The 12,501-nt window shown below is 41.2% G+C and overlaps 1 protein-coding gene across 3 annotated transcripts in view; it reads left to right on the forward strand.

Moving 5' to 3' along the window:
- Positions 1–12,360, forward strand: part of Stap1 (signal transducing adaptor family member 1) — a 40,313-nt gene extending 27,953 nt beyond the window's left edge. For 2 of the 3 annotated variants that reach the window (XM_076546521.1, XM_006983814.4), the window contains 3 exons: positions 636–705; positions 5,816–5,912; positions 12,166–12,360. In XM_076546521.1, the coding sequence (XP_076402636.1) occupies positions 636–705; positions 5,816–5,912; positions 12,166–12,227 (229 nt within the window). In that variant the 3' untranslated portion in view covers positions 12,228–12,360. The remainder of the gene's footprint in view (positions 1–635; positions 706–5,815; positions 5,913–12,165) is intronic. The other variant, XM_042257596.2, reaches the window with a different exon arrangement.
- The last annotated feature ends 141 nt before the right edge of the window (positions 12,361–12,501 follow it).

Consider the following 12,501-nt stretch of genomic DNA (forward strand, 5'->3'; position numbering starts at 1 on the left):
TATTTGCATTCCCACTCACCTGTTACAGAGCACCCAACATCTTTCCTGTCTTTAAGACATCCACAATGTTAGCAGCAATGTTGGATAGCATCTGAACTGGTACAGTGACAGCTGTAAGGGCTATTTGGTGGTATTAGTGATGAGGTGGAGTATAAAGCTATTTGCTTCCAATAATTTTTTTTATTTTTCTTTTAGTAGAGAGAATACATTATTTAACTTATAAATCCCCACAAAGGCTTTCTTTTACTCCTTTTGGTTTGGGTTTATTTTATTTTATTTCAGTTTTATACATGTTAGACAAGTGCTGAACCACTGGGCTACATCTCTACCCTTTCGTAATATTTTGTAGGTCTACTTTATAGGTTACTGACTGAGAAAGTTTCAGTTTTTATTTTTATCTATTCTTTTCTCATTTACCAATGTGGTGACTCAGATTTCATATGCCTCTCATTTTTTTCCATTTGCCTCAAAAAGATATAGTAATCCCAATGGGAAAAAAAAAACACAGGATGTTCCACCCTAAACTATAGTTGTAGATGTACAGGTTTACTACACAGGGCACATTCTATACTCATTAAGCTTGCAATGACTCAACTGTATAATTAAAGTGAGGTTAACCATGTATTTCATTTTAGAATGCCAAGAATCAAGCACTACAAAGTGATGAGCACTGGAAAGAACTACACCATCGAACTGGAAAAGCCCGTATGTAGCCATCTCTTTGTTGTCGATAAACTTTTTTCCTGTTGCCTTCCAAACCTACTTTTATAGAATCCAGAGAAAAGTGGGAAAACAGAAGTCTTCTTCAGGAACAGACACAGTGATTGTAAAAGGGAGATAAGCAACTCTAGGTAAGACAGGAAGGGTGAGAGCCTTGAAAGAACAGGCAGGTGAGATTGACTCAAAGATAACCTTCATCTAAAAGTGGTTTTCCCTTTACTTTCTCTGCAAATGATTACTCAATATGATTGTTTCAGAGAAAGAAAAATGTTTTTTATGAAGTGTCTGTATAATATCCTGTATTTATAAATATTCAAATGAGCCTTTATCTGAAGGGAAGCAATCTAGTGTCTTGTCCTCTAATACCTACCATACCGAAGTCCAACAATGCCCTCTTAATAGCAGTGTACTTGAAGGCCCGATTTCTTGTCTTCAACCCCTCCTCAAGCTTAGTTATTATATCATGGAGCCAATGATAAGCAATCTCATCCTCCAGCACAAAGTCTGGCACACAGCTAGGTAATTTACATATGCAATCTAATCTTTTCTATTTCCATGAGGTAGATATTGTTATGCCTATTATACAGGGGAGTAAAGTGGCACTTATACTAGTCTCGGCCATTGAAAAATGTGGTGATGTGGCCTATATTTCTTTAAAATTAGCTTCTCGTTCCTTTGCCTCTCCAAGTACATTGTATAGCAATGTACTTATGTTTTGACTATAAGTCTCAGAGAGACACTGATTCACACAGCTCACTTCAGTCAAGAATGTCTCCAGAACATCTCAGATCCACGTTTATGGATCCAGCTATGGATCTCAGCCCATTGGAAACTCCAGATCTTCTTGCCTCTGTCCCCCAAGTGCTGGGGCAATAGGTATGCACTAACCAGGCCTGGCTCCAACTGAGCTTTGTAAGCAAAGTTCTACTGAAGGAAGCAGAGGACTCGGTTTCTGGAGGAGTATCCATAAAACTAAGTGGCCAGAAGTGGTTCCAGTGAGGAACAATGTAACTAGTGCACTTTTGTAAGTGGAGACCTGGAATCCTTGTGGTTAGCCTCTACCAGTCCACAGTAGAAGCAAAATGGACAACCTGGATAGTTCTGTCAACTTTCAAACTCCTCTGTTACCCAGCCCTTCAACCAGGTTACCTAATTTATAACCAGACATGTCCAACTGCTTCTGCGGGATTTTCCTATTCTCATTTACTTCCTCCGCACCCAAATCCCTAGTTCTGGCACCATCTGTGGGAGGTCAGCTCCCACCTTTTAAGGGGTTCCTATGAGGAGGAGAGAGGAATAAGAAATGTTTTAGATAGAAAAATAATGGAGAGAAGACAGATGGAAACTCAGGAGGACCTGGATCAAGATCCACTGGCCCCTGCTGTCTCTTCAAAAGGGCTTTTCATAACAATGCCAAAGGATGGGGCAAAATACCTCCCTCTTGCTAGATCAAAGCATACTGCACAGCCAAGTGTAGACCCTTCCAAACACCTGGTAACCATGCCCATGATCAAATCATCCCCTTATGCAGCCCTGCTGGGTAAAGCAAGCTCAGACTCTCGGACCCTGAGTAAGTTCTCTCTAGGAAACCTCTATGGATCTCTATAGCTCCCCCTTCTTAATATAATAAAGGGCCTCTCAGACCCCTCAGACAGACTGTACCTGCCTTAGGTCATTCTTCTTCCATAGTCAACCTTACCCGTCCTTGTGATACACTTTCCATCAAGCATACTCTATCTTAGGTTGGAAGCTAGCAAGAAGAACATTGCCCATTCCTGACTACCAGCCTCTGGCAGGGGACATACAGAGCTTAACTCAGCTCTGACTCAGGTCCCTACTAAGAGCTTGCAAATAATTGAAACAACCACAGCAGTCCCTAGGACAGCCACACTCCCCAGTAAAGGAGTAAAGGATGATAAAGATGGAATGTCTTTTTTAAAAATATTTTTTATTTAAAATTTTTTCTTTCCTTTTACACACCAATCCCTGTTTCTCCTCCCTCTCCTTCTCCTGATCCCCTCACCTACCCACATCCCATCCCAATCCCCTCCTCATAAAAAGTAAGGCCTCCCTTGGATAGTCAAAACAGGCTGTCATTCCAAATTGGGGTGGACCTAGCCTCTCCCCCATTCATCAAGGCTGAGTAAGGCATTACATCATTTTGAATGGGTCTAAGATATCTATAACAGCCTTAGCTGTGCCAAGCCCTTTTTAAAATCAATAAATTCTTGATGCAAACACATCAAATAAATCAATTAATTCCTGATGCAACTGCATCAAACTCAAAGACTCTCTTAGCTTCACTAAACCATGATTCATTAATATCAACAGATTAACATAATCCTAGTATTAATACATACTTACAACTAGCATGAATATTACTATACACATTTGCATTTCTTACAAACTTAAATTCAAAAGCAAACTCTCTATAGGACTACTTTGTGACCTTAAGCAAACAACTAAATGAGATCTCTTAACAGAACTATTTACATTTTCCTCCAACAAGAAAGAGGGTACATGAATCGTGAGTCACCAAAGTTAAAACTGTAGGTGAACTCAAAACTGTTTCATTTCTGAAGTTTGCAAAAGCTCAAAAAAGTCAGTTCTAATTCCCGTCTTAAAGTTCTCCTGCAAGTTTGAAATCAGAGCCTAATTCATCAGTGGTCAGTGGCTCGAGAGTCTCTGTATCCAGCTGCCTCGAGCCCGGGATTTGGTGAGTGCTGCTGCTAGGGGGCTGGAACACTCAGGATGAAAATGCTCCCACACCCCCCAGCTGCCTTCCCCACCAGGCCCTCCCAGCCATTCTGGAACCAGTGGGAGTGCACTCAGCAGCAGACAGTCGCCAGCCAGGGGGCAGTCCCTTCACCCACATTCATTGCAGTTCCCCTGAATGCAACAATTCAACTAAGTTCAAACAAATGGCTCTGAAGTTTCACTCTCAGCCACAGAGGCACTTTCAGTTAGCTTTTCCTAGGCAAAGCCTGCTGCAGGGCAAAAGCTGCTAGCTGGCTGGGGAAGAGTCCTTTCAAAAGAGACTTTCTTACAGCCAGCAATCAGAAACTTCATGGCTTTCGATGATAGCTCTGTTCAGGCTTTTATAATGCCAGTCCTTAGGCCCGAGTGCTCTCAACAGCCTCTCACCCCAGGGGCTCAAGGTTCCTCCCACTGCTATGAGTCTGGGCTCTTAAGCAGCCCTAGCTCTGGGAGGAGACCCAGCCACTATGAGCTGTGGTTTCACTCGCACTACATTACCATGAGCATCTGGCTGTTCAATTATGGGAAGCATTTGAAAGCCTTGTACCTCTTTCCCTCTGCTAGCTGCCTCCTGAATGCTGGCTTGGAGAGGAGACACAGCACTAGCAGCAAGGGTTTGCCATGTTCAGGGAGGTTTTTGTGCCAGGACAATTATGGGCAGCTTTTTCATTCTGATAGATGCCCCCCCACCCCTGTTGAGTCTAATTCTGCCCCTACAGAAGGAAGAGAGACTTGGAAAGGAGAGACCTGAAGAGCTTCCAGTTGTTGAGAAAGCAAAATTACTAAGTTTTCCAATCCCTTTAGTTCCTCCCTTGTCTCATCCTAAGACTTCTGTTCCTTAAACTTGGCTTCATGGCTTAGAGAGAACCAATCCTGATTGAACAATGTTGTACAAGTATTTTCATCTAGTGGCAGTTCCAGTGGAGTGGAGAGTTTTGTCGTCCCCCCCCCCATGTCCACCTCAGGGAATACTCCCCCTGCCACTCAGGGCTTAGCTCTAAGCTGTCTCAAATTAATGCCCATAGGCCAAAAGCTTTCACTGGAATTCTATCCAGCCCATGTTCCTCATAATATTTTTGCACTTCAATTCCAATTCTCCCCCAGGAGTCTGCACCTAGAGTCCCATAGTCAGAGAAACAAGAACACAGTTCCTCTACAAACTCCAAGAACCTCTGTACTTGTTGCCGTTCTACCTTTCTAGAAGTGAATATTCAAACATCTGCTTATTATTTCCTACTCTAAGTTTCTTCCTACACAATGTTCCTATAACTAAGCTTTATATTTTTTCCTAATTTAATAGATAGAAATTGAGAGAGAAAGAAAGAAACCTAGACAGAGAGAGATACTTGCTGAAGCCTAATTTTCTATAGACAGATTTTGCTCTCAAAGAATAAAATATCACCACCTAACCTTTTCATAATTCATAGCCAGACATGTCCAACTGCTTCTGTGGTGCTCCCCCCCCCACTTACTTCCTCTGCACTTAAGTCCTTAGTTCTTGAACCATCTGTGGGAGGCCAGCTCCCACATTTTAAAGGGTATCTATGAAGAGGAGAGAGGACTAAGAAATATTTTAGATAGAAAGATAGCAGAGAGGAGACAGACAGAAGCACAGGATAGCTTCAGGAGAACCTGGATCAAAATCCACCAGCCCCTTCTGTCTCTTCAAAAGGGCTTTTTCTAACAATGCCAAAGGGAGGGGCAAAAGACCTCCCCCTTGCAAGATCAAAGCACAACACACAGTCAAGTGTAGACTCTTCCAAACACCAGGTAACTACACCCATGGTCAAATCATCCCCTTATGCAGCCCTGTTGGGTAAAGCAAGCTCAGATTCTCGGCCCCTGAGTATGTTCTTACTAGGAAATCTCCGAGGGTTTCTACATTATAGAAGATTCTTATTATAAACATTTTGAAGGCTAGCAAATCTTAGGAAGGAGGAAACATTTAGTTATGGAGTTGCCACTTTTTCTTGTTTGCCTATTGCAATTCCAATTTCAGGAAGGGAGAAATTAGCCTAAATTGAGTCATTTTTCTGTTTTAATTGTGGTAAGGTAAAGTACCTAAATATTGTTCATCAGACTGTATCCAATGCTAAGGAAGCATTTCCTTACCAAGGAAAGGTCACATAATCCTTAAAAGGGAGAAAAACAAAAAACAAAAAAACAGGCATGGCTAAGAAAATCATGGCTGTTCAGCAAGTTATTGAAGTATGATGCCTACCTGACCTGAGTGTCTGGAGGTCAGGAAATACACAACAATCCTCACTAAACTTCTGGGGAGCATCTCTTGTTTATTTTTAGCCAGGCACTGAACCATCTCTCACTTTCCTTTACACAGGTAACACTGCCAAACCTTTTCAGCGTCATTGATTATTTTGTGAAGGAGACTCGAGGGAATTTGAGACCATTTATATATTCAACTGATGACAATTTTGGTATGTCCTTCACTTTACTGCTACATCAAACAAAACAAAACACAATCCCACACATTCCAAGGTACAAACTAAACTTTTAAAATTTAAAGCTCTCCACTTGGCAATCATCTTTGTCAGAGTCTGGGGGCAGGGCAGGGGAGAGAAGCATCTCCTTCCAGATAGTCTATGAGGTATGCATTGTGATTATTAACATCATTCTATTTGACTTTATCAAACAAGTTCAGGGACAGTAGAAAAGCAATATAGACTCATAGGTAGCAAATAGGAAATGTAACAGGATGAGCCCACAACAGTATCAGATGATTGAGGCTGGGTAGAATGCATGAGAGTAAGCAAAGGCTGTGGGGATTAGCCTCTTGGTATGTAGCTAGAGTTTTCCTGGTCCTGCCTGGCCCATGGTAAGGACAAATCTCTCTCACCCGCCTGTCCCGCAGCTGCTCAGACCCAACAGAGACTTATAGTATTTACAAACTGTATGGCCATGGCAGGCTTCTTGCTAACTGTTCTTATATCTTAAATCAACCCATTTCTATTAATCTATATTTTGCCATATGGCTTGTGGCTTACCAATATCTTTACATGTTGCTTGTCATGGCGGCGGCTGGCAGCGTCTCCTCACTCAGCCTTCTTGTTCCCAGCATTCTCTTCTCTGCTTGTCCGCCTATACTTCCTGCCTGGCTACTGGCCAATCAGTATTTCATTTATACAGAGCGACATCCACAGCAGTAAATGACCTTGATACAGTGCTATTCTGCTCTGAAGGTAAAGAAGTCAGATGGCAAGGTCATAGGAGTGAGGAGGTGAGGAGGAGCTACTGACAAAAACTGTAGCTGGGGCCAGCTTCAAAGTTGGTGGGCTCCTTGTCCATAAACAAAGAACTTTAAAATAGTGGTAGGTAGTTGTCCATTAAACTGAGCAATGGGACCTGGGTCAACAGTATAGTTCACACGTTCATTAATTTGACTCTATTTGCATTCCAGTTTCTGCAGGCTAGCCTTGATCATCTGACCCTGTTCTATCCAACAGTCTACATGTGGTCACTGGGAAAGCTCGCAGAAGAGGTTAAGGGTCTCCAGCTAGTTTGGGTTTCATTCAGAACAGTTTCTTTTCCTATATGTTATAAAGGGAAACTACTTTGTCTACCTGCACCAGGGGCTTATCTGCAAAGTCTCACTAACTGAAACAACAGCAGGTTTAAAAGTCTAAGTTCTTAAAATATCACTGTTTGTCTTTGGATGCTACATCACAATACAAAAAAAAAAATACAAGAGTCTGCAGGAGCTTTAGGAAGTGATTAAGTGCAATCTTAGTCTCTGTAGGGTCCTCTGCGCACTCAGCAGAGAAAGTGTCTCTAAGACGTGGTCACACAGATTGCTTGGCAAGTTCTGTTATGGCGTTCACTGACTCTTGAAGCAGCACAGTTCACTGGGTTCTTGTTCTAAAAAATTCTTCCCTGAGTCTGAAACATTACTTCATATGAATCTAATTTCAGGCTTTGAAATGCCGTTAAAATTACCACATCATTTCCTCTCAGTGTTTCTACTTGCTCTTCGACTTACTGGTTCCTGTAGCCCTCTTTCCTCTTATCTCTAACCTTCTCTCTGTGTTGTCTAGCTTCTGAAAACTTCTCATAACCCATGACCCCAAGCATAGGCATGTAACTACACACATCGTCAACACATTACTTTGCCTGGTGTGTATGCAGGAAAACATACCTACTAGTGTTCCGTGAAAGAGTTCTTAAAATAACATCTCTCCAAACTCTTAGGATTTCTTAAAATAAAATCTGGAGTGTGTAGAAATCCGCTGTAACTCTCCTCATCCCTGGATATAATTCTATCAGTTAGTTATTCAACCCTGTATAATAAACCACCTCCAAAGTGGTTAAGTCAACAACTATTTAATTGGTTCATTGTTCTATGAGTCAGAAAATTGGATTGGATTCAGTTGGGCAGTTTTTCTAGTATCACTTTGTCACTCACATAGGCTCCAGCGTGATGGAAAACTGAGGCTGATCTTGTTGTCCCCTCCTAGGTGCTTGTGTTATAGGCATGTACCACCACACCTGGCTTCTTGGAACTTTTCTATAGGATTCAGACAGTGTTAACTTTAATTCATGTTTCCCAGTGTGCATACACTGCATTTTTTCCTTACTGTATTGGCAGGAGTATCCAAACCGCCTTTCTTTGCTCCCAGCTTTTTGGGAAAAAGTCCCCTCTTTCATCACTAAGTATGAGAGTACATTTCTTCATTTTTTGTCTAATCTCAGAATGAAGGAAGTTTCCTTAACAATTACTACTTGTTTATTCAGATATTGTAGATAGATGCTGAAATTTGTGACTTGTTTTTCCTTTATATATGTTCACATATAAATATATACATATATATATACACCTTAGTTGGTTCATATGATGAATTACACAGAGTTTTAAATGTTACATTAAACCTACTTGATTATAATATATTGTTTTAAGTGTTTGATTTGCCTAATATGCCAAAATGTGCTTGCTTATGAGAAATACTATGTTTTTGTTAAGTGACTTTATTTCTAATATTTTACTTTCTAAGTTTCAGTATGGTTTTTGTTGTATCTTAGATTCAGGAGCTTTATGCTTAGGCTGGAGAACATAGCTCAGAGGAAGACCCTGTATGTGATCTCTAGTGCTCTCTCCCATATTAAAAACAAATATAGCTGCTTTAAAGTCCATGTGGTAATTCCATTTGGTTGCTTTCTTATTGGCATGGTTTTTTTTTTTTTTTTTTTTTTCCTGGAGAATTAGAGGACTGGCTACATTTCTCTAGCTTTTTGTGTATCAAAAAATTTCCAACTGTTTTTCTTTTCTTTCTTTCTCCCTCTCTTTCTTTCTCTTGGGTTTTCCAGACGGGAAGGCTGGGGCAAGATGGGAGCTCTTGTCCAGAAGGGAAGTCTGGGGCAGGATGGGAGCTGGGGGCCGGTCTCTAAGTCTCAGGAAGTGGCTGGGGTCTCAAGCAGATGGGTATGGGGGCAGGGCTTGGAGATTGCAGGGTCTGCCGGGGGTCTTGGAGAAGGGGAGCCTTCCCAGTAGGGCTAGAAGGGAACCTGCCTGGTGGCCAGAACCTGGGGCCAAGTTGGGCAGGTCTTCCCCGGAGTGGCTGGTGCCCAGGAATGGTATCTAGGCTGAGCCCAGGCACTCACCTCTTGTCCAGAAGGAAAGTCCCTCTCTTGGGTTTTCGAGACAGGGTTTCTCTCTGTAACAGCCCTGGCTGTCCTTGAACTCACTTTGTAGACCCCGCTGGCCTTGAACTTAATATCTACCTGCCCCTGCCTCCTGAGTGTTGGAATTCAAGGCATGCATCACCATGCCCAGATCAATATTCTGACTTTTTACCAAGTAATTTGGGGTTCCATTTGGGCATTTTGAGTGTTATTGCATGGGTCTTTGGGTCTTTCTCCAGCCTCTGCAGCACTTGTTTCAAGCAGGCAATCATTCTGGCTAGGGTGAAGCAGCTCTCCCAACCGCTGTGGGAATTAACTCCAAGTCAGTTACCTTTGTTTGGCTGCTTTGGGTTTATACACCTCAAGACCTTGTCCTAGGGCACTGGTCCATATTGCAGCTTAGTTCTTAGAGCCTTTGATGCATCACATTGTCAGCTACCATTCATCAGCTAAAGGACATTTTGTTTGTTGCCTAGCTAAAGTAATCAGAGCAACAACAGCATGGCTAGGCAACTATCTGTGGAATGGGATAGCTGGGCCATGTGGTAGATTTAGTTTTAGCTTTTTGAGTAATCTAAATACACTGATTTCCAGAGTGGTGCAACTAATTTGTAATCTCACCAATAGTGAACGAGGGATCCCCTCATCTTGCAATCCTCCCCAGCAATTACTATCAATTGTTGATCTTAGCCCTCTGACCGGGAGAAGATAAAATTTCAAAGTAGTTTTAATTTGCAACTCTAATTCCTAAGGGTATTGAAAACCCTTTGAGATAATTCTTAATCATTTTTTTTTCCCCTTTGGAGGACTTCCTGTTCAGACCCATGGGCCATTTTTCATTCGGGTCATTTGTCTTCTTGACTTTTAAGTTCTTTATATATTCTGCATATTAATCCTCTCTCTGATATATGTATAGCTGGCAAAGGTTCTCTTCCACTCTGTGGGCTTCCTTTTCATGGCTGTCCTTTTGCCATACAGAAACCGTTTAGTTTTATGAGGCTCCATTTGCCAATTGTTGGCCTTATTTCCTGAGTGAATGGATTACTATTCATAAAGTCCTTTCCTGCACCTGTATCGTGTAGGGCACTATGTCTGTATCCTTGTAGCAGTTTCAGTGTGTTTCGGGTTTTACTTTGAGGTCTTCAGTCCATTTGAGTGGACCTTTGTTCAGGTGATAGATAAGATGTGTACGTTCATTCTTGTACATGTGGAGACAGTTTACCCAGTACCATCTATTGAAGATGCCGTCTTCTCACCCGAGTTTTTGGCCTTGTCAAATATCAATCAGGTGGCTCTAGCTGTGCACACTCATACTTGCGTCTTCTGTTTTGTCCCATTAGTCTACACATTTTTGTACCATTACCATGTTTCCACCAGTATAGCTCTGTAATAGCCTGACATGAAGAGCTACAGGAGGTCAATGACTACCGGGAGAGGGAGAATTGGTGTCCTCCAGGGAGAAGCTTTCACATGTGTTGTCCAATCCCAAGTGTTCAACCCTGGACATATGTACATACATACTAGCAAAGGTAAATGAACTCAGTAAGTTATATATCAGTAAATACACACATGTACACGTAACAATATTAAAGAAAAAAATCATGAATTAGGGAGAGGCACACAAGAGTTGGAAAGACTTTCTAAAAAAAAAAAACCTAAAATATAAATAATTTTTCTCCCATGTAGAAAAATATATCCAGAGCCTGGCCTTCTACTTTAACTGATACAATGCAGACTCAAAAGTATGCTTCTCCCTTGGCTACTTACATTTAGCTGCATCTTTTATTTCAATGTTACCTAAATCTTTATAAAACTTTGGTGTCAAATAAAGATTTCTATCTGGAACAACAGAAGCCGCCTCTGGGATCTTTGGAAAGAGGTGCTCTTAGGTTAGCCTGGAATCTGTGCCATCCATTGCCAATACAACACTAGGTGGTGCTCTTTCCCTGTTCTTATCTCTAGGATGGCTCTGGCTAGCCTAAGGACCACTGTTCCTTCCTTCAAGTAAAATAAGTGAAGAGAGCTTAAGCAGCGCTGTCCTGGGAGCTAGGGACTGTGTCTCTTCAAACAAGTTAAAGAAAAAAAGCAGGCAAAAGCAATTCCCACTCTCTCAGTTCTCTGAGACAATTTGCTTGGTTTCTATGGACAGAAAGAAAGAAGAAATACAGACAATAGGAAAAAAATAACTGAAAATGGGCTGCTGACTTAAACAACCAGATTATTATCGCTATGTGACTGAACTGGTTTGTTTTGCTTTGGAACCAAGAGTATTACTCAACAGCCTTGCATCTGACTCCTTTTTTATCGGGGTTCTTGACTGGCAGGGAGAACAAGTGAATTACAAAGGCCCAGGGAGCCTTTTCAAACCAGAAAAGCTTCTGTAGAGCAGGATATTTTTACTTTTAAAAGCAGAAAGAGAAAACAGGACTTCCTGAGAAAAGCCATGGCCAAATCCCTAAATGTTGCTTTTTAAGAAAACTTTGTGGAGCCTGGTGATTGTTTCTGGGACATCAACTTCTTGTGGGGGCACAATGTGAATGCTAGGACACTTAGTTTAATTTGCCTTGAGCTAGAAATTGGAGTTGTAGAGTACTTAATGGTTCAGAGATCTGGAAATGTGGAACTGGTCAATGTGTTTACTAATGAAAAGAACCCAGAATTTTCTTTGACTCTTGTTAACCTGTGTTAGTGTCCAGATTTCTCTTTGATACCGAGAGGCAAGAGCAGCAATAGAAATGTACTAGTCAAGTGATAGTCTCTCAATTTATTTTTCCCAATGTCAGAAATTAACAGCTTAAAAGTCATTTCAAAATATAGCACAGAAGGTATACAGAACATTAAGCTAAAGCATAAGAAAATACATGACATTTTAGGTCCAGGATATAAAAATATTAAAAGAAATCTGGATATTCCACATCTAATTATGTAAAAATTATTAACATACCACCAGCGTTTTTGGAACAGGCAAGAAATCAACTCCTGCTGAGAGTGGAGAAGAACGTGGTCTTATAGTATCACTTCACTAACTAATCAAGACTTTCCACCCATAATTTCCAGGTCAAGAGCCCAACACAGAAGAAAGAAGTGAGAAGCTTAAGAAAAATCCACACAAGGCATGAAATAACGTGGAAACTGCCTCCTTGATATTTATTGTTTTCAAAAAGATGATTTTCCCTTCTACAGACCATTATCTCTATTTCCTTGACCCTAGTCACTTGTTTGGGTACAAGAATAAAACGATGTACTATATAATTTCATTGTTTTATCAGTAGGAGACCAATTTACTAGCTACCACCAGCTAGTTGTCTGTAGAGTAACTTGATTCATGCATTTCTCTATATTAAGTGAAAAAAAATTGCTTTCTAAAGCCAGGTTTTTGTTCCTCCTTGGCTT

This window comes from Peromyscus maniculatus, chromosome 10 (assembly GCF_049852395.1).
Source record: "Peromyscus maniculatus bairdii isolate BWxNUB_F1_BW_parent chromosome 10, HU_Pman_BW_mat_3.1, whole genome shotgun sequence".
Taxonomy (NCBI): domain Eukaryota; kingdom Metazoa; phylum Chordata; class Mammalia; order Rodentia; family Cricetidae; genus Peromyscus; species Peromyscus maniculatus.